Here is a 20,535-nt window from a genome sequence, read left to right on the forward strand (position 1 = left end):
GAATAAGAAATTAGAAATGAAAAGCATTTCATATTTAGATATGTAAAACCAAGTTTCTGTCATTACTCTTCTCCTATCCCCAGTTCTAATTATTTTTAATGATTAGATATTGTCTATTTTAAAGCAACATTCAACAATGCACCTGGATTCTGTTATTGTTCCTACTTGAGAGTTTTATAATCTGAGAATAAGTTTTTGGTCAAATAAATTGAGCTTTTGAATATCCAAATACAATGAGATAAATGGAAGAAAATATTTAATTCTAAAATGACTGCCCATGATCATTGTGCTACTCCAAGCAGTGTTGCCAATCTGCACACCCACTTGGTAAATGGAGCCATGCTGCTAAGGTCCTGAGATACTAGGACATATGTTTAAACAAATAAATACCAGTGGAAATAAAGGGAACCAGAAGGTATTATCTCAAAATCTAAAGACAGTAAAATACAAGGGTACTCACTACATTCATTCTATTTGTCCAAAAGCAGAACAGGAAATTACAAAAATAAAAGTTCCTTATAAACCTTTCCCCTCATGCCTAAAGAGAGAGATATAAATTCTTCCTTGCTTACCAGTTCAAAGATATGGACACTAAAGGAATCTGCAGGCTCACTTTCCTCCTATAAATTTGCCTTCCCTGTTTTCTCACTTCTGAAGTCTGGGACTGCTTTTCCTGCATTGTGTCACTTCTCTAAAATTTATTGTTCTTTGTTAAAATACAATTAAAGTCAGAACCCTAAACCACTACTTTGAGTAAATTTTCTCCAGTGTGATGTGAATTCCAAAGACTAATTAATATGCTTGTTTATCTCTAGTTAATCTCCTTACAAGAGTTTTGTCCCAACTATAAACATGAGGATTGGAAAAATTGATGTTTTTTTCTCCCTTTTAGAACTTGGTCTAAGATTTGATCTAGTTGTTTGAGTGAAGGGGCCAAGGTTCTCAGGGTTCTTAGGGTTTCTAAGACCTGAAAGAGAGGCTCAGCATTGATAGGACCTTGAAGTAGAGAATGAACTAGGAGGAAACTAGGAAACACGATGACCCTAAGGAGGGATCCTGATTGATCTCGAATTGGATTCTGGATCCGGCTGTCTTGAGTGTTCACAGAATCCCATTCAATCTCTAGTTGCTCAGAGACCAATAGGGATAAATCAGTTATAAGTCAGATGGAAGATTTAGAAGACAGCATGGAAAAGCATAGCATAAAGGAATAATTCAATAAACAGTAACTAGTCTTAATAATATTGACAGAATTAAATTAAGATGAGACCATAAAGATCAGTGCAGGATAACATACAGTCTAATAGATACCTAGAAATCATACAAGCTGCAATTAATTAAAAAATTATAAAATTAATTATACTAAAAAATATTAAAAGTGAATTGGAAATGCAAACATTGAATGTATTTTTCATAATATTAAAATTTACTATTACAGTTTTTCATAATATTAAAAATTACTATTACAGTTTTTCTTTCTAAAAATGGTCCTATGCATGTGATTTTAATGAATCCTTATCTTTTAGCAATCTCTACTGCATTATTTATACATTAAATTATATTATATCTGAGATTTGCTTCAAAATATTAAGAAGGGAATATAGGAGATGCTTATATTGATGAAATAAAATTGATCATGTATTGGTCATTGTCGAAGCTAGAAAATGGGTGGATGAAGATTCTTAAACTCCTCATTCCAATGTAGTTTGTTTTCATTTTTCACAAGAAAAAGTAAAACAAAGTGATATAAATTGGCAGAAAAGTAAATATTAAAAGATTCTTGAATAGGGTTTTGGAATACATAAAAAGTATCTAAAATGTATAAGCTCTTTCACTGAGATTCCATTGCTAATAAGAAATTCACGTGTTTATTGTTAATATTATTTAGAAGCAAAATCTGATCTAAAATTGATCAGATGATCCAAAATTTTGAAACTAAGAAGAGTAAGCATTTAGTGGGACTTTTTGTTCCAGGAATTATCTCAAGTGCTTTATGAAAGGCTTCCGGGGTTGCTAAACCTCGCTCTTTGTGAAAGATTCCTGCATTTTCTGCACTTTGTAGAGAAGGAAATTAAGGAAGCTTGAGGTTGAGTTACATGACCAGTGTCACACAATGTAGGTTGCAGACAAATTTAGTTAGGTCTGGTATCAGAGCTCCATTACTATTCAGGGAGCTGTAATGCTGTGGTGATAGAATGAATTAAATAAGAGAAGACAACTACACCAGATAGAATATTCTGCAATGGTTTAAACTGATACCTACAGATATATAAGATTTATATAGGAATGCTTATGGAATAAAACAGATAAAATTCATGATGCAAAACATAATGGGAAGCATTATCTCTGCTATATTAAATGTAAAGGAAAGAATTAGAAGAATGTTGAGCATGGTAGAACAAGGCTGTAATCTAAGGAACTCGGGAGACTGAAGCAGGAGGATCATGAGTTCAAAATCAGTCTCAGAAATGTCCAGGTGCTAAGCAACTCAGTGAGACCCTGTCTCTAAATAAAATACAAAATAGGGCTGAGGATGTGGCTCAGTGGTTGAGTGCCCTGAGTTCAATCCCCAGTACCCACCTCTCAAAAGAAAAGAAAAGAAACCTAGAAGGAAACATTTTTTAATTACAGTAATTACATTGGGTACATTGGGTTTTAACTTTTCTAGTTTTCCAAATAAATTTCCAAATATATTATCTAACATTTTATTCAGAAAAAAATATTTGAATGTCAACAGCTTGAGAGTCATACCAATATTATTCAATTAGTGGTAAAGGGTGGGGGAGATAAGGACAAATATGTATCAACAAATGATGCTGGAGCAAGTGGATATCCAACTTGCCTGAGAATCAAGGTGGACACCTACCTCACAACACATTAAAAAAATTAACTCAGAATGGACCAAAGCCCTAATGTAAGAGCTGAAACAATAGATGCAAATTTTCATGCCCTTGAACTAGTCAATGATTTTCAGGTATGATACTAAAAGCATACCATCAAAGAACAACTAGATAAACTGGGTTTTATCGTAATTAAAAACTTAGTGCTTTAAGAGGTAATATGAATAAAATGAAAATTAAACCCAAATAATGTGATAAAATAAGTGCAAATCATATCATCTAATAAAGGAATTATATTCAAAGACACAAAAATTTTTACAACTGAACAGTATAAGAAAAAATGTAAAATTGGCAAAGGATTTGAGTAGACATTTTCCAAAGAAGCTATATAAATGGATAATAAAACTATGAAAAGATTATTGGTCATTAGGGAAATACAAGTCAAAACCCATTGCAATGCCATTTGATAATCAGTAGATGCCTGTTATCAACAAGTCAGGAAATAACAAGTGTAGGCAAGGATGTGGAAAATTTGAACTCTTATGTACTGCTGGTAAGAATGTAATACCAGGTAGCCTTTTTGAAAACCAGTTTGGAATTTCTCAAAACGTAAAACATATAGTTACAACCAGACACAGCAATCTTACTTCTAAGTATACACCCAAGAGAATAGAAAACATACGTCTACACAAAAATATGTACTAAAATGTTAATAGCAGAATTATTCATAATAACCAAAAAAAATGTAACCATCCTGATATCCATCGACTGGTAAATGGAGAAACAAAATATGATGTATCCATACTATAGAATACTCTCTGGAATAAAGAGAAATAAAATACTAGACACAATGGTACACATGGATAAACCTTAACAACATTGTTCCAAGTAAAAGAAAGTAGACTACAAGAGGCTAAAAATTATGTGGCTCCATTAATATGAAATGGCTAAAATAGACAAATTCATAGAGAAAGAAAGCAGATTAGTGGTTTGCAGGGATTGGCAGGGGAAGTGAAAGGGAATATTTGTGAAAGAGCATGGAATTTTTTGGAAAGAATGTTGAAAATAGCCTAGAATTAGATAGTGGTGATGGTATACATCTCTGTGAAAATTCTAAAAATCACTGAGCCACAAACCTTAAAAGTGTGGGTTATATGGTGTGTGAATTATAATCATCTCATAATTGACAAAAAAGAAAAAAACATACAAAACAAAAACCTACATATTCAGAGAGATGGCATCCTATTATCATCTTTATGTACAGAATTAAATTAGAATTATAAACAAGAAAAAGAAATAAGAAAATTGCTCTATGAACCTCCAGCTCTGGCACACATTAGCAGGTCACTGACCCTTCTGTTATGGTTTGGGTCTAGAATGACTCCCAAAGGCCCACATGCAAAAGGCTTGGTCATCAGCTTGTGGTGTTACATGGAGGTGGTGAAACCTTCAGGGGGTGTGGCTTAGTTGGAGAAGTTAGATAATTGTGGGCATGCCCTTGAAGAAGATATGAGGACCATAGCCCCTTTCTCTCACTTTCCTTTGCTTCCTGGCAGTCATGAGTTGAATAGTTTCCCCTGCCCTATGTTACCTGCACTGTGCTGCCCCAGGTTCAGAGATAATAGTACCAAGTGACCACTGACTGAAACCTCTGAAACTCTGAGTTGAAATAAACATTTCCTACTTTTAAGGTGATTATCTCAGGTATTTTACCACAGCTACAGAAAGAGGACTCTGTGAAACCCTCATAAGTTAAATCTAGATATCAAATCCTGTTTTAGTCATGTAGAGATAAGGAATATATACGGCAGCTAAGGTCCAGTAAATTTTATGACTTTTATTTCTCCATATCATCATAAGAAATGAAAAGTGGGCCAATGGAGTTTCTGGCACAGCATTAGAAATGAACACGTGAATGTCCCTAATTCTACCCAAGATATTTTCAGTATTTCCTAAGATACACTGTGTTGCAGTTAAAGGCATGAAGGAGTACTCCAAAGGCACTCTCAAGGGCCTTTCGTTCAGGACCATCTTGTATCTGATGATCTACCATTTCAGCTCCACATCACACTTCCCAGGGGCAATCAGCATGACTAAAAGTTTTGGTTTAAAATCTCATCTTACATACATTGCAATGATGGAATGTAGAGGGGATTGTTTCCTTTAAATACAGAGAGGGGAAATTTGAAAATAGTGAAATCTGAGGCACCCCGAAAAGGCTAAGCATACATTTGTCTATTTAATTTTCAGGTCAAAGTTAAGAATGGGAGAGAGCACTAAGAATTAGTGTATGCAGGCAACAGATACATGGGCATGAACAGATGAGAATGAATAAGAATTCTCTCAAAGAAAGGAGGTGATAATAAGGAGATATACAGACTAAATCTAGAACAATGTGATCTACAGTAAGATGTTAGAATCACATCCCTGAGGAAATGCAGGGAAATCTGTTCACCTTTTTCCTAGACAGTAGACTTGAATGTGGACACTGTAAGATGATGCTTGTGCACTTCAGTGACAGATCCTGGTACTGTTTATTCTGTATTTGCTCTTCTTAGTATGTGGAACCACTCTTAACAATGGCATTCAAACTTTTCAGGGGATGTAATTTAGAGATCTCACCCAGTGTGAAACCTAGTAGCATTTTGCTTGTCTTAGCTCATATTAAGAACCTACTGAGACGGCGCTTGTTATATTTCAAGTTCCCATGCAGGGCCTAACTCACTGTTGGTCCTAAAATTTGTACCATTAATTTTTTCCCAAGGAGCATAACATGCTTCCTAGCAATAATAAGCATGTAATTCAAACTAAATTGAGAAGGTCAGAGTGAAAGAGTGGAGAAATTAAATTATAGAATCCTTCAAGGAAAACCCTGCTTTATGTTTCTCCTTTCATTTTTAAATTCCAAAGTAAGTTGAACTAAATAAAGCATTACTGGTAGAAGTACTTGGAAAATGTGTTTTAATGAACTGACAAGATTTATTTATAATTATGATCATTGTTTTTATGTATGCAACTTACAGTGATTAAAACATGTTAATAGTTAAAATGGTACTCTTGAAATATTGTTTACATTATTTGCTCAGCAAACTATTTTCCATCTATAAAATAAGCTTTCAAATACCACAAAGTTTGAGTTAACAATAGTTTCTGTCTTTGAAAAATACTGTTTACAGTGAATAATGAGATTCTAAGGTTTTTAGAGCTATCTAGAATTTATCTAGAGCAGTCACATTAAAAGTATCACTCTTCCACCAAGGGGTATTTCAAGTATGATAAATTTGTCAATATAATGAATTCATTAGAATTGAAAAAGCAATGTGTAAATTGCCCCAGGTCAGGAATTTTAACTTTTGTGTTCCAATTCCAGAAAAGCAAAACATGAGATCTCAGACAGAGCTTCTAAAACCTCGAATGTTCATACTCACCACTTGCAGATCAGGGAAATTTCACTGGCTATATGATATTGTTTTTACTAATACACCTAACTCTCTTTGTTATAAAAATGATTTAAGATAGCTTAAATGTCTCAAAGGCTCCCGCAGGGCTAGATGCTCTTATCCTTTGATTACATTAGTTAACTGAGGAATTAGAACTGGAAATAACAGTGTGTCACTTATAATCCAGCTAGCACAACAGCAATGAAAGTCTACCTCTCCTGGTCTTCAGCTGGCTCCCCAGGTATGGACAAAGTGTCATTCTGTAACTATACATTCAGTTAAATTGCATTGACAGTTTCCATTCATAAGGAAAATGAATATATGTAGTTATGTCGAGGAGCGACACAGAGCCTCCAAGCAGAAGGAAATTGAGTGAAAGTGCACAATGAGGATGGCTAAGGACATGGGTACCATGTGTCTTGACTGTTGCCTTTAGATGCTATAACCCTGCACATGGGAGCACCATGAGTACCAGCATACCTTTTTTACAAAAGGGCCCTTCATATGGTGAATTGGTGCAGTCACATAGGTAGCCACTGTGCTTCTCCACACACTTCCCCCCATTGTGGCAGTTGCTGCCATAGCTGCTGCAATGACCTGGGCAGCCTGGCCTGACTCCAGATGTGACTTTAGCCCTCTCCTCCAGGTCCAATTTCTGCCCATTCAAGTGTAAGGAGCGGATGCATCCTAGGAAGCCTTTCTGCCTTGATGATGTTCCTCCTAAGGGTGAAAAATAAAAGGAAAGTTTGTAAGATATCTTAGAGCTCAATTATTTTACATTTAAGATCCTATATGTGAGAGTTAGCTACCATCCTATTGCATTATTTTGCTGAATTTTTCTGTTAAAATTTCTAGTAAAAATTAGGAGTTTAAAGAGCCTGGGGGAAAAAATGCCTGCCTTTCAGACTTGGAACTACCCCTGCACAAACCCATACAAAATATATATAGAGAGACACACACACAAAGAGAGAAAGAGAGAGTTAGTTCTTGAGAAATCCTTTACAGGTTTATGAGTGAAACTTCAGATGATCATGTTTCTTGCAAATAAATAAAGTAGAAGGTAGAGCGTGAGATTGACCTTCTGGCAAATTTCAAAGCAAGCTGTTGGTCACACCAAATTAGAAACTGCAGTACATTTCACAATGATTATGTAGCACAGCTCAAGGTACTGGAAAGAGAGTGGACTTTAAGGCTTGATGCAGATTAAAACTCCACGTCACCCACTACTTAGCAATACTGACCATGAATCACTTAAGCCTCAACTACATGATCTATAAAATAAGAATAAATCTATTTTTATATTGAAGTAACCTCAGATAAGATCATGGAATATATCATGCAATCAATCACTGCTGTTCCCTTATCCCTTATCTGGGCTTCTCATGATGGCTAGAACCAGTAGGTCCTTATGTGCTAATTGATCTTACGGTTTACTGTCAAATTACTATTTGGGAAAAACAAGGTATCTAGATTGCAGAATAGGATTGTACCCCAAATTTCTATGGAGAACACATCTTGAGGGTTTCAGAGATATGCAGTGTACTCCTTATAAGTTATTGAAAAATGGAGCAGATCCAAAATTCCTAAGTATTCCGTTCCCATTGAAAATCCAGAATTCTACCCATCTTTCCCCTCTGATATCAGAAAATATGTGTGAGGTGGGATGACAGACCAGGAAATAAATTTAAATCCCACTAGCAGGTATATATTTAGTTCTGAGAGTTTGGGGAAATCTCAGAGAAGGCAGAGGTTCAGCCTTCCCTTTATAGAACAGGTGTTTTATTTCATGTCCTTGGGCTCAAGGGCACACACTTGGATGAGTGGAGAACACATGCAAATCTTTTAGGTCTGCTAAATGTACTAATAAAGTAACAATAAGGGCAGCATCTATGTGACATTTATTTTTTGTCTCCCAGGGATCTTCTGTCTCAACCTCATTCATTTCTGGCCCCTCATTCTACAATTTTATTAAATCTTGGCCTAGTAAATGACTAGATCAGCATATGTTCTCATCAAGGTGGATCAGATGGGAATTCCAAATGTGTTATCTCAGACAAGAATTATGGATGTTAAAAAATAAGCACAACTATAAATTAAAGGAATGAATAGGTAATGGGGGAAGCAAGGAAATAATTAGGTGTAGGAGTTTTAAAGTATGGCATGAGGGGAGGAGATCTCCCTTTGCTGGATCACAACAGATTACCAGACTAGTAAGTACGTATATGAAATTCACTGCCTGCATTCAAAAATTGAGATGGAATGTTCCTGAGGGATAAATCTGGCCCCATATTCTGAAGTAATGATCAAACTCCATTGTATTTTCACTTCTGATAAGTGATAACTAAGCAGGCCAAGAGAACAAATTCAAAATGCATTCTCCTATCTGTCCCAATTTTGGTGAGTAAATCTCCTTTTAACCACAAGATTAATCAATTAGACACATGGGCAGATCACAGAGAAAGGTCCATTATTTCTTTACCAGAGACTGTGTAAAGTAAGGAAGGGAGGATTTATGTACTCAAACATTTTGTTTTCTTTCCTTATTTTTTAGTCATTCCCTATGGTGGATTTCAATAGCTCTTCATATATCTTGTTAGTGTCATTTTTCTTCTATCAGGGGTGGAGAATGTGAGATCTATTGCACATTTTCTTGTGTATGACTTAGTCAATGAGCTTATAAATGGAGACAAAGGTGACTAGGCTGATTTGTTGGGTAGAAATGCACTCCATGAAGTTAGAAATGCACAGTCCTGGTCAGCACACTTCCAAACAAAGGGATCATCTCACTCGCAGATGCTGACAAGGCACAATGATACATGAAGACACAGCACAGTTAAACTGTACAATGAACTAAATTTCAGTTTTGCCTGACTGTGTTTTATTCTTTACAAAGGAGAAAAACTAGAGAAAAAGATATTTTTACTATTTTGAGGCAAATATATAAACAAAGGATAGGATAATTTTAAGCGCCCCCCCAATCATAAACACATACACACACATGCACACACACTGAGAGACCCAGTAGTTGTTGGTTCTCTATATCCTCTGATGAGGTTATCCATTATGTGTAATGTTACCTGCTATGTACAGAGTGTCGTTCAAGGTCTGCATCTTCTATAGAACACAAATTCTGGGCAGAAAGGCAGCTGCAATCTTCCCTCCTTCTCATTCACAGCATGGATTTACTCTCCCACACACTTCAGGATCCATCTACTTCTTTCTGTACACAGAGTCAAACTCTGGTACAGTCTCCTCACCCCACCCCCGATCCTAATCCCAACAACAGCATCCTACCTTCAGTCCTCACTGTTGCCATTTACTTACCATTTTGTAGCCGGAATAGATACAAATTTGTAAATTGGATTCTGCCATTCCTATTTGATGCCCTCTGTAGATTATTCATTGTCCTGAGGATCAATTTGGAATTCTTTAGCCCAGCTGATACAATAAGAGAGAACTGATCTCAGCTAGCCATTATAACTTCCTCTTCCCACATTCCCTCCTAGGTTCTCCAATGCCTCATGGTCTACCTAGACTTTGAACCTCTTCATGTTTTATTTACTTGGTTTGTGTTGGTCATATTTTCATCACTTTGACCAAAATACCTGATAAGAACAACTTAGAGGAGAAAAGTTTATTGTGGGCTCATAATTTCAGAGGTTTCATTTCATGGTCAGCCAAGTCCTTTAGCCCTGGACCTGGGGTGAGGCAGAACATCATGGATGAAAGACCTGGTAGAGGAAAGTTGCTCATCTCATGACTGAGAAGCAAAAAGAGACAGGACAAGATAAGATCTCCAAGACCATGGTCTCAGTGACCTGCTTCCTCCAACCATGCTCCACCTGCTACAGTTACCAGCGAGAAGTCCATTCAAAGTATTAGTTCATCAAGTGAGCTACTCCACTAATGAGATCAGAGACCTCATAATGCAGTCTTTCCACCTCTAAACATTGAAACATCACCTAACACATGAGCTTTCTGGGGGAACATTCTAGATCTAAACCATAAGTGTATTCTATTTCCCTCCACATTTAAGCAATGTCCGGAATAATTTACCTCTGCAGTCAGAAACACACATACTTGTATATACTAATTCCTTAGTCACTTATAATTCTGTCCACCCAGTATTTGATTATTCTAATTAGTTACCAATTTTTAAAAAAGAAATATTTACAAATTTTTAGTTAAGTTTACCACTGAAAAAAATCATATTTGAATAAGCCCTCTCTCCACATGTCAGAACTGGGGTGAAGATGCAGAGTATGCTCCCTAAAGATGGGGCATACACTCTCTCGCCTTGGCCCCATGCCCCAGGGAAACCTCTGCATTTGTTCACACTGCCTTCTTGGATCTTTCAGTCACTTAATTTTTCAGCCATTGTTGTAACATACTTTTCTCTTTCCTCGTGTGCATCTTGACTTAATGTACAGTACATTGATTGAAGAACAAAAAGCATACAGTAGTATTCTTACAGTAACTTAAAGTCAAGTTTTTAGGTTTCACCTTTATCTGAAAAGCTGTTAGAGAATCAACACATTGCCATTTATTCTAAATGTATGTATTTCAAACATACTAGATGTATATTAGAAACTTTGTCCTGAATTCATTGAATTCACAGTGGGAATTCACATTACACAGCTGAGAAAACTTAGCATCAAACCGATTACCTTGGCCAGAGTCAAGGATCAAATACATTTTTTGTGGCAGATCCAGGAGTCAGACCAGATCTGGTGACTTCAAAGCTTGCATATAACTTCATTCCATAAAATCCTGAAATGAACTATTACCTTAGGAAATCTGAGTGAATACTGCAATTGAGTGATTCTTTTGTTTTCTTTCTCTGATCTTTTACATTGTTTCTTCTATCAGGTTACATACACAGATGCATTTGTCCCCTTGGTTTCCCCATCACTTTTCTTGACAACTTAGACCATAATTTGGCTGGCCTAGCTAGAGACAATTTTGTATGAAACTCTTCACTTGGCCCTTCGTAGCAGATACCATCATAATAATCATATTTTCTTGGACTGAGTATGAATCAACTCATAAAAACTTTGCTGTCGTTGTTCTAAGCCTGTCTTAGAGAACCTCCATGTGTCGTTCAACAGATGCTCATTTCTTTCAGAGATGCATCTTACTACCTTGTGCCCTTCTGAGCATAAGCCCAGGAGTCTCTATTTCTCTCATACGTGCCCACTCTTTCCTGTACATGATCATGCAAAACTCTTTTGCTGAGAACTCCTTTCTTGGAGGAATACTAAAGGTGCCAGGTCAGGCTCTTTTTTCACAAAATTAATTCAGTACTACAGTTTCTGTACTACAGTTTCTGTTCTTGTCCTCCCTTGTCTTGCCCCTTTCCCTCTCTATCCTTCCCTCTCCTCTGGTCTCCTTCTCTTTTCTTCCTTTCCCTTCCCTACCAATTCTCTTTCTTCCTTTCTTTTTCCTTCCTCTCTCCCTTTTTTTCCTTCCTTTCTTCCTTCCTCTTTCCTTCTCCATCTTTGAACACTGAGCAGCTCATTTTGCAGATGAATTATTTGTCCAAAGTCAATAAATCTACTTCAGTTTACCACTTAGATTTCAAATTTTAGCATATATATCATAAAATGACATGTACACTGTCAACTGTCTTCTTTTAATTCTGTCCTTCTAACTGACTGAAATTTGACCTTTACAGAAAAGGTACCTGCCCTTGAAGATGAACCGCAAGTACATGAAGTAAAATCCTGCAACTATAAACTTGCAAAAAATGTACCCTAATAGAATTCTCACATAACAAAAGATTTTTTTTTCTTTTTCTTTTTGGTATTGAGGGTTGAATCCAAGGGTGTTTTACTATTGAACTATATCCCCATCTCTTCTTTTTTTTCATTTTTATTACTTTTTTTTAAATTTTGAGACAGGGTCTTACTAAGTTACCCAGGCTGGACTCCAACTTCTGATCTTCCTGCCTTAGCCTCCTATGACACTGAACTTACAGGTATGTTATACAATACCCAGCAACATAGATAATTTTATATATGAATTCAGAAGAATCTGAAATAGTAAACAAACCTACAAGTCACTAGAAACACGGTAACAATGGCAGGTCAGAGACAAATTGCACTCAACAATCCCCAGGAACACTGTTTGGACAGTCTTTTGATATTGTACAACAATCACTTTGATTTTTTTTTTTTTTCCCATTCCACCTTCCTTCATGGAAGTGATGGCAGTAACATAAGATGGAGGCATATTATTAAATGTGAATAGCAACTCTGGTCAGAAAAAGTGAGTCAAAATTTGAAAATAAAATGCAACATATGACTGACGTTTGTGTAGTAAAGATGAAAATCTGTTTGCAGTATGACAGACAACTCCAAAGATGATATTTTGAACATTAACTGGTTTTATACCTATTCCAACAACTTTATCCTAACTTTTTTGTTGTTAAATTGCCTGTAAATAAATTCTAATTTTTAAAAACTTTTTAAATTGGTCATAACATATTACATGGCTTCCTCATTAACTACCGAGGTAAATAAAGTCTGTGATGCACATTCATTTTCTTTTTGCCTGAGACTCAGATATTACCTTTTTGGAAGATTATACTTAACACGTACCACCAGCTTGGATTTAAATGATGTTACTTTTCATTAGAAAGTAGACAGCTCTGATGAATAGATGTTAATTCCACAATATATGGTGATTGGGAGAAATATAATAATAATAATAATAATAATAATGTATGATTAACCAAATCTAAAATGTATACTAATTTGCACTTTATATTTGCTGATCATTGGTTTAAAGCCTAGATACGCAACTTAAAAATTCTGTGTTCCTTATTTAAAGGACAAACAGTAGTGGTCTGATGAATGTTTCCTAACCATTCCTTAGAAGTAGGAAGCAGAGATTAGAAGCCCTGGTGTACAGACTTTGCCAATTTCCATGATATAAATATTCATACTATAGGCAATTTGCAGTCACCAAAAGAAATTCATGACATATTGATATAAATAATATTTGTGAGATTTAAACAATTTTTACATATATCAGGAGTGAATTGCTTTTTATTGTTGAGTGGCACTATTGTATTAATATATAATTATTTCTTTATTTAACTTAAAAGATGTTTGGATATTTTCCAGGGTCTAACTCTTTTGAATATAGATATTATGAACACATTCGTATGATATGTCTGGGAGCACATGGTTTTAATTCACTTGGGCTAATATCCAGCCATGGTATTACTGGGTCTGAAAATAGATGCTTACTTAACTATACAAGAAAATATCAAACTATGATGATGCAAAGAAATTTATATATCAAATATGGAGACTCTATAAATGATTTTCAACCCATCAAAAGCATGTATTATCCATACAGTACCAAAAATATGTATATAAGTATAGTATGTCAACCAAAAAAGTAATTAAAAATAAAAACACCAAGATAAAATAATAATAATAATAATAATAATAATAAAACATTGAAATAACTAGAACCCTTTTAATCTTTTGTAAATGTGAAAGAAGATAGACGCATTGTGAACTACATTTTCCTGCAGAGAACACAGGCACCCAGGGCAGTTAAATGACCTTCAGGTATAAAAGAAAGAAAGGAAGAAAGTTGTGCAGAAAGGGAAAGGAAGATAAACAATGAGGGTAAATGGAAAAAGGGATTAAAAGGTGATGAAACCAGAAAAAATATAGGATCAGAAGGCTCTCTCAATATGAACACACACACACACACACACACACACACACACACTGTGTGTGTGTGTGTGGTCTACTATTTCTTTTAGAGTAGACTGCTCTAGGCAGGGACTATTTCTCATTACTGGTTGTGTGGGTGAGCACACTGAGCCAATGCTGAAGTCTGGCCTTCAAGGCAACCTCATCTTTGCAGTAGTCCACATCTCTGATACTGATGAATTCATTTCTCTGGAGAGGGTCTGGTTGGAGATGAATTGTAGAGAGGGAAGGATCTCTGAGATCAAGGGCTTTTGGGGATGGGGTGGGGAATAGAAAATGGAAAAGCACCACACCCATTATTGAACAGCAGGAGCTCAGTATTTCATGACAAACAGGAGCTCAAAGCAAGGCTCCAGTTAGTGCCAAAGGGGCTGTGAGGGCAAGGTCTTCAAGCCCCCTCCAGTTTACCCACTGGGTGAATTCAAGTGGGAAGTAGGATGGGGATGTGCAGTGTCTTTCAGGCCCTGAAGAATTAGGGCTTCAGTTTTACTTCCAGAAAACTGCATAAGCAAGTGAGTGCCTAAACAAAGTAAGAGTTCTGCTCCCTATATAGCAAGCATGGGCCCAAGTCCCAGATGACCTCTTAAGGGTCTGTCTCCTTAGAGACTGCACCAAACTTTACACTGACCTTATTTCCCAAACATAAGAAAGAAAGAGGAAGGAAATCATTACTCCTCATATGAGAGAAAAAGTTTGAAATTTTCCTCTGTGCAGAATTAGGAGCAGGATCCCCTTTGCTCTGTTCACACCACCTTGAATGTCCAACCCATAAACTTATTTAAAATCCAATACCCCCCGTACTCTTTAAACAGTGGATGGATCTTATTCATCTCCTTGTATCCACTTCCTAACCTAGGACTAATCAACGAACATACACTCAGAATATATTTGATTAATAAATGGCAGGAAGAGAGAAATGTGGGAAAAGAGGAAGAAGGACACAGAGTTGCAAGTGGAAAAGTAAGATGAGAGAGCGTGCCTTGATCTCTCCCCATTCCAGTAAATAATGTGAAGGATGCAAACTCAACTGTAGAACCCATAACTTTTAAGTAAACTTTTGGACAAGAAAGAAGACGAGGAAGAGGCTAATCTCTGGGAGAATGAAGGACATATTTTGCTTAAGAAATTTACTTTTAATATGAAAAAAAAAAAGAAAAAGAAAAAGGTGGTTTTCTTGTATGCTGTTGCTTTATTTTCAGCTCAGTCCAAGAGAGGGAAAGTAGCTGACGAAGGTCATGAGCGTGTGGTGAATGTGGGTGGCTTTCAAGTTCATGCCACGAAACTACTGGTGTCCTTGAACCACACGTGTAGTGTTCAACTCTGATATGAGCACTTGTTCCTACAACTAGATTAGATGCAATTTTTTTAAAAGCCTGTCTTTATTGAACAAAAAAGGGGAAAATCATAGCAACAACAATGTAATCTTGCATTAATACCTCTGAAGTGTTGTACGTGTGAACAATATAACAATTTGGAAATGTGATTTTGAAAATCCCTTGATAAAGAAATGATAGTTTTAACATTTCTCCTTCCTGAAGGCCCCACCTATAGACTTGAGATATTCTCTCACCAGACACATGAACACATGGGGACACTTGCTGACAGGTTGAAGGAGGGATAAAATCCATTGTAGGGAAGGACCTTACACTCTTGAAATATCAAACCAGCTGAGTGTGTTCTTTAAATGCTGAATCCCCCTGATTTCCAGGAGTACCTGTTTATTACACTGATGTGGGGGCACAAATGGTTTCCCATTTGAAATAGTCTTTTGTTTGCACTTTTATTTAATTTAATCTTATAAAAGATGCCAAATGGGAGAGGAAAATGTCCATTGTTGCATCTGACATTTGAAATTGATTCATGGTGTATTGATTATTACTGATTATTGTTAAGTCCAGATGGAACAACTGAGGCTCAGAGAAGGTAATTGAGCAGCTTACATCTGTAAAATTATTACTGGTAGGCCACCAATGTTTGAAACTCCACATTCATTAATTTTTTTGAATTCATTAGATACTCATTAAATACAAAATACACTGGTGACCTCATCCCAGAGGATGAATTCAACACTATATCTGCCCACAACAAAACACTAGCAGGAAGAGGCACAATAATCAGGGCATTGCAACAACATGTGATGAGTGTGCTCAAAGAGGTCTGTGTGTGTGTGTGTGTGTGTGTGTGCATATGAACATGCAAGAATGAACTCCTTCAAGCAGAAATAGTTAATCTGAACCATAAAGTATCTGTATCATTAGTGAAGAAGATTCTGACAGGTAGATGGGGAGTGGGGGGTACATTCATCCTAGTTTGAAGGATGGGACCTTCAGAAGGCAATGAAGCAAAATGATGTAAACTTGCTCTAAAGAACCCATTAGCTTTGAACACACTTTGCTAAAGAAAGTGAGAGAGGAGGCATGGTTTTATTGATAGTCCCTGGGAGGACTGAGGAATAAATTTCACTTAAGGAAATTGATTTCATTTTTAAAAACTAAGTAGGCCTGTATATGTGTGTGTGTATGTTGCGTAAGAAATCTATCTTATTCTGTCTGAGCTTAGGTTCTCCAATAAGCAAGCTCTGAGACAGAGTGAAGGGGATAGATAAGTTTTAGGGGAAGAGGTTCCTGGGAGCAACTGTGGAAGGGGAAAAAAAAAAAAAAGTAGGGATGGACAGGAAAGAAGTGACCTGACAAATAGTCCTGACAACAGAGTAGCACTGCCCCATAGGAATGCTGGAGTTAGAATAACTCATCAAAGATGCTCCTCCTTGGAAGGAGGCCAGGCCTTCATTCCCTGAAGTTAGCAGGTCACTAGATGAGGAGGCTTTTGGGAAGGACATAGCCTTAGTGATGTTTCCTCTGCAGCTTAGGCAGTCCCTGAAGGGAAGGTAGATGAAGATTCCTCAAACAGCACTCCCACCCCTGTGCACAAGCTCTTCCTTGATGGGGAGCCTGGGCAAGCATCCCAGGGTCTACTCAGGTTACTGAGCCACTGCACACAACAGACAGGGCCTGAATAACCATTTTTACCTGTGAGACAAGAGTGATGAAGACAAAAGCTGGATTCAGCAGGAATCTTCTTACCTCCTATTCTACAATATCTTTACTGCTTTGAATCTAAATCTCTTTCTCCCAGGATCAGAAGAAACTTGATAACACAGTGAGAACAGACTTTGAATCTGCGAAAACAGTTTGTGGAGGGGTGTTGCTACATATTCCCATCCACTGCTCTCCTCAAGGGTTTTCTCACCCGCTTCTGAGTCATCATGCTATTGACAAAGACTTGCAGATATCAAAACAGGATACTAAGCCTTAGGCAGAGCAGCAGTATCAATGCGCCCCACTGGGCTTGCTCTTCTCCAGCCTGGAGCTCCCCTCGTGCTGCTAGGCATGCCCTGGTCACATTAACTCAATGGCACCTTGGCTTTAGGAAAGGTACCATGGACCTCTCAGATCGAGTCCTTGAATGTGCAAAGAACACTGATTCATTTCCCCAAAAAATCTGGCTTGGGTTCCTTTTTATAAGTAAAATCCTAACTTACATAAATAATGGCATTCTAATTTTTTCTTCCTTTACTGAGTTATAAATGTTGGCAATTGAAAGTACCAGAAGAATGAATGAAAGGACTATTTCTAATACTGAGTTTCTGTGCTCCAACTCTCAGGGCTCATCTTCCTATGCTGCATGAAAAAAAAAAAAAAAAAAGCAAAGCCATATTAAACTCTTTAAAAAAGACATTATGATTCCTGATAAGTTTTTACAACAGAAAAATACAATGAAACCAAACAAGAAAACTCTGTTCTGCTCCAATTGTGCATTATCAATACAACAGAGACCAATATATGGTGAAATGAGCTTCAATTAAAACTGCAAAAAATTGTAGATAAACATTTCAAAAACATTTCTTGAATATTAGGGGGCAGAAAACACTAAAATGGTCTATTAGGTTGGGCTAAAAATGTCCAACTCTCAACTTATTTGAGATTAAAATGAATTTTTGCAGAAGCAATTTAATGATTTACCTCCCTAAATATAAAAATAGGACCAATGTTTTTCCCAAACATTTTCAATCTATAAGAATCTGATTTTATGGCTCAATGGTATTTGGAAAGAAAAACTGATGAGGAACCAGATGGTTCTTCATCACTTCCCTTTCAGTGAAGAAACATTTCTTAAAAGTTAATTGATCCATAATAATTGTACATGTTTATGGGGAATAGCGAAATATTTTGATACATGTAGACAATGTATAATGATCAAATCAGGATATTAGCATTACCATCATCTTAAACATTATTTCTTTTTGTTGTTCATGTTCCAATCCCTCTTTTCCAGCTATTTTGAAACATACAATCCATTGTTTTTAACTATAGTCAGCTACTGCGCTAGGGAACACTAGAACTTACTCTTCTGACCTAACTAATTTTGTACCTATTAACTGACCTCTTTCCCCTTTCTCCACTACACTCCCAGCCTCCACTGACTACTATTTATGCTCTATATCTGCAACATCCACTTTTCCAGTTTCACATGAATGAAGAAGCATTTACTGAGTGGCTACTATGTGCCTTTGCAAGTGTTTATGATGCAACCAGAAACTTTTTGCTGGAGTTTGGAGGTCTTGTCAACTTCTTAAACTAAACATAACAATTCCCCTATGCAGATATGTAACATCAGAATTCATATGCCAATTTTTTCCAAAGGAAAATTATTCAAATTTACTTGACATATTATTTAATTTTGAATAAAATAAGTTTTTTCTGGAAAAATAAATATAATAATCAAACATTTATACAATTTTACAAGGACAATATTCTTAACTTTTTGCTTCTTCATTGATATAATGAGAAGGATCACTTTATAGATTTATGCAATAAATATGCTAAAAAGTGATTTTCAAATTTTTTCTTATTAAGAAAATAATATATACCTCCTCCTGTGCTCTGAGACACATCTCATCTTCTCAAATGGAAACCCCTCCTGGCCTGCATCAAGACAGCCATCCTGATGAGTTTCTCACACAGATAAAATATAATTTACTATTTCATAGAGAGATGGTGTTTGCTTCATAGCACAGACTATGAACTTATGAAGTACCAGAGTACAAAATTAATGTACATGCCAAGTCTTCTTGGTTAACCATTAACCTCCCTAAGTTTGACCAGCTTCCCCCTCTACATAGGGATAATAGTTCTCTACCATCCTGGAAAGGGGAGTAGCACTTGAGAGCACTCTTCAAATTTTATGATTTATCAAGTTGGCATAATATTTTCCCCAGGTGAATGTAAGTTTGAACTAACTCTGGTATATTTCAACACAAATAGAGCAGCTGAACTGAAGGGAAAAAAAATGGGTACATGTAACAACAACAACAAAAATTTATAAAATGAGACTTCCAGACCTACATGTTCACCAAATTTCCACTCTGTAACTGCAGTATTTTTGGAAAGTTGTTGTATTTAATTTGGAGTTATAGAGACATAGGCATGGGAAGTATGATTGTCATTCCTAATGTATCCACACAGGAAGCAGATCTTTAAATCTTGAAAGGCTGGTTGCCAGATTTTATTTTAATTCTGAAGGTAAAGACATTAGTAAGCTTAGCTAGTTGTATTCCTAATAAGGTCAGCATGTGGTAGCTGATCTGCAATGCATACTCAGAGTTCCTCACTTCATTTTTAGCAGTGGGTGGAAGGTTCTTGAACTCATCTTGCTTCATCCACATATTGCTGGACACATTAGTAGGAAATAACTAAGTAGAAATTGTGATACTTTTAACCACTCCAACTATAACACTGACACATGCTTGCAGCATGCTTTTCAAAACCAACATGTTATGAAGTTTCTCCTACCCCGCTAGACAATGCAACCAGTGGAGTGGTATGGATGCAATTGTCCCTAAAAATCATGGTGATAAAAGCAACTAGGAGTTAAAATATTGATTCTGGGAATGTGGCATGCATTGATTCATGTATCAGCACTTCAGTCTTTGCATTCCAATGACAAGGGCAGAGCTGAGAGGTACATCCTATTTTACAAAATGCAGCCTGGGTCTAGTACTCAGGAAGCACTTAGGACCACAGCAGCTGTGTGGTTTTTGTAATGCTGATGGTGCTCTGCTATGATTGAAAGATCCTTCAGTGACCAAAGGTATCTGGACAGACTTATTCAAGTTAATATTTAAATATGCCACACTCATTCTAACCCAGTCAAGAAGTACACAGCATTGGTACCTTTCCATACCTAGCAAACATAAATATCTACTGTTTCAAATTTTCTGAATGAAAAAGAATGCAGTTCTTCATTTGGGCTGCTATAATTGAGTAGATGATTACCGACTGATAAATTTATGTAATCATCTATTGAACAATTGAATTATATAAAATGGTAATATTGGGACTTTAGATTCTTTTCAGTTACCTGTCATTTCGTGGTGTGCATATCACTGAATTCTAAAGAATGAAATTTAAACCAACAGGCTAAAATGACTTCCAACAGCAATTTTTTTTCCTTCTTCAAGTA

The 20,535-nt window shown here is 36.3% G+C and overlaps 1 protein-coding gene across 1 annotated transcript in view; it reads right to left on the reverse strand.

Annotated features, from left to right (window-relative positions):
• CNTNAP5 (contactin associated protein family member 5) overlaps positions 1–20,535 on the reverse strand; it is an 861,232-nt gene that overhangs the window by 108,415 nt on the left and 732,282 nt on the right. The window contains exon 18 of the mRNA XM_079133610.1: positions 6,761–7,000. Coding sequence (XP_078989736.1) covers positions 6,761–7,000 — 240 coding nt within the window. The remainder of the gene's footprint in view (positions 1–6,760; positions 7,001–20,535) is intronic.

This window comes from Sciurus vulgaris, assembly GCF_902686455.1.
Source record: "Sciurus vulgaris genome assembly, chromosome: 3".
Taxonomy (NCBI): Eukaryota; Metazoa; Chordata; class Mammalia; order Rodentia; family Sciuridae; genus Sciurus; species Sciurus vulgaris.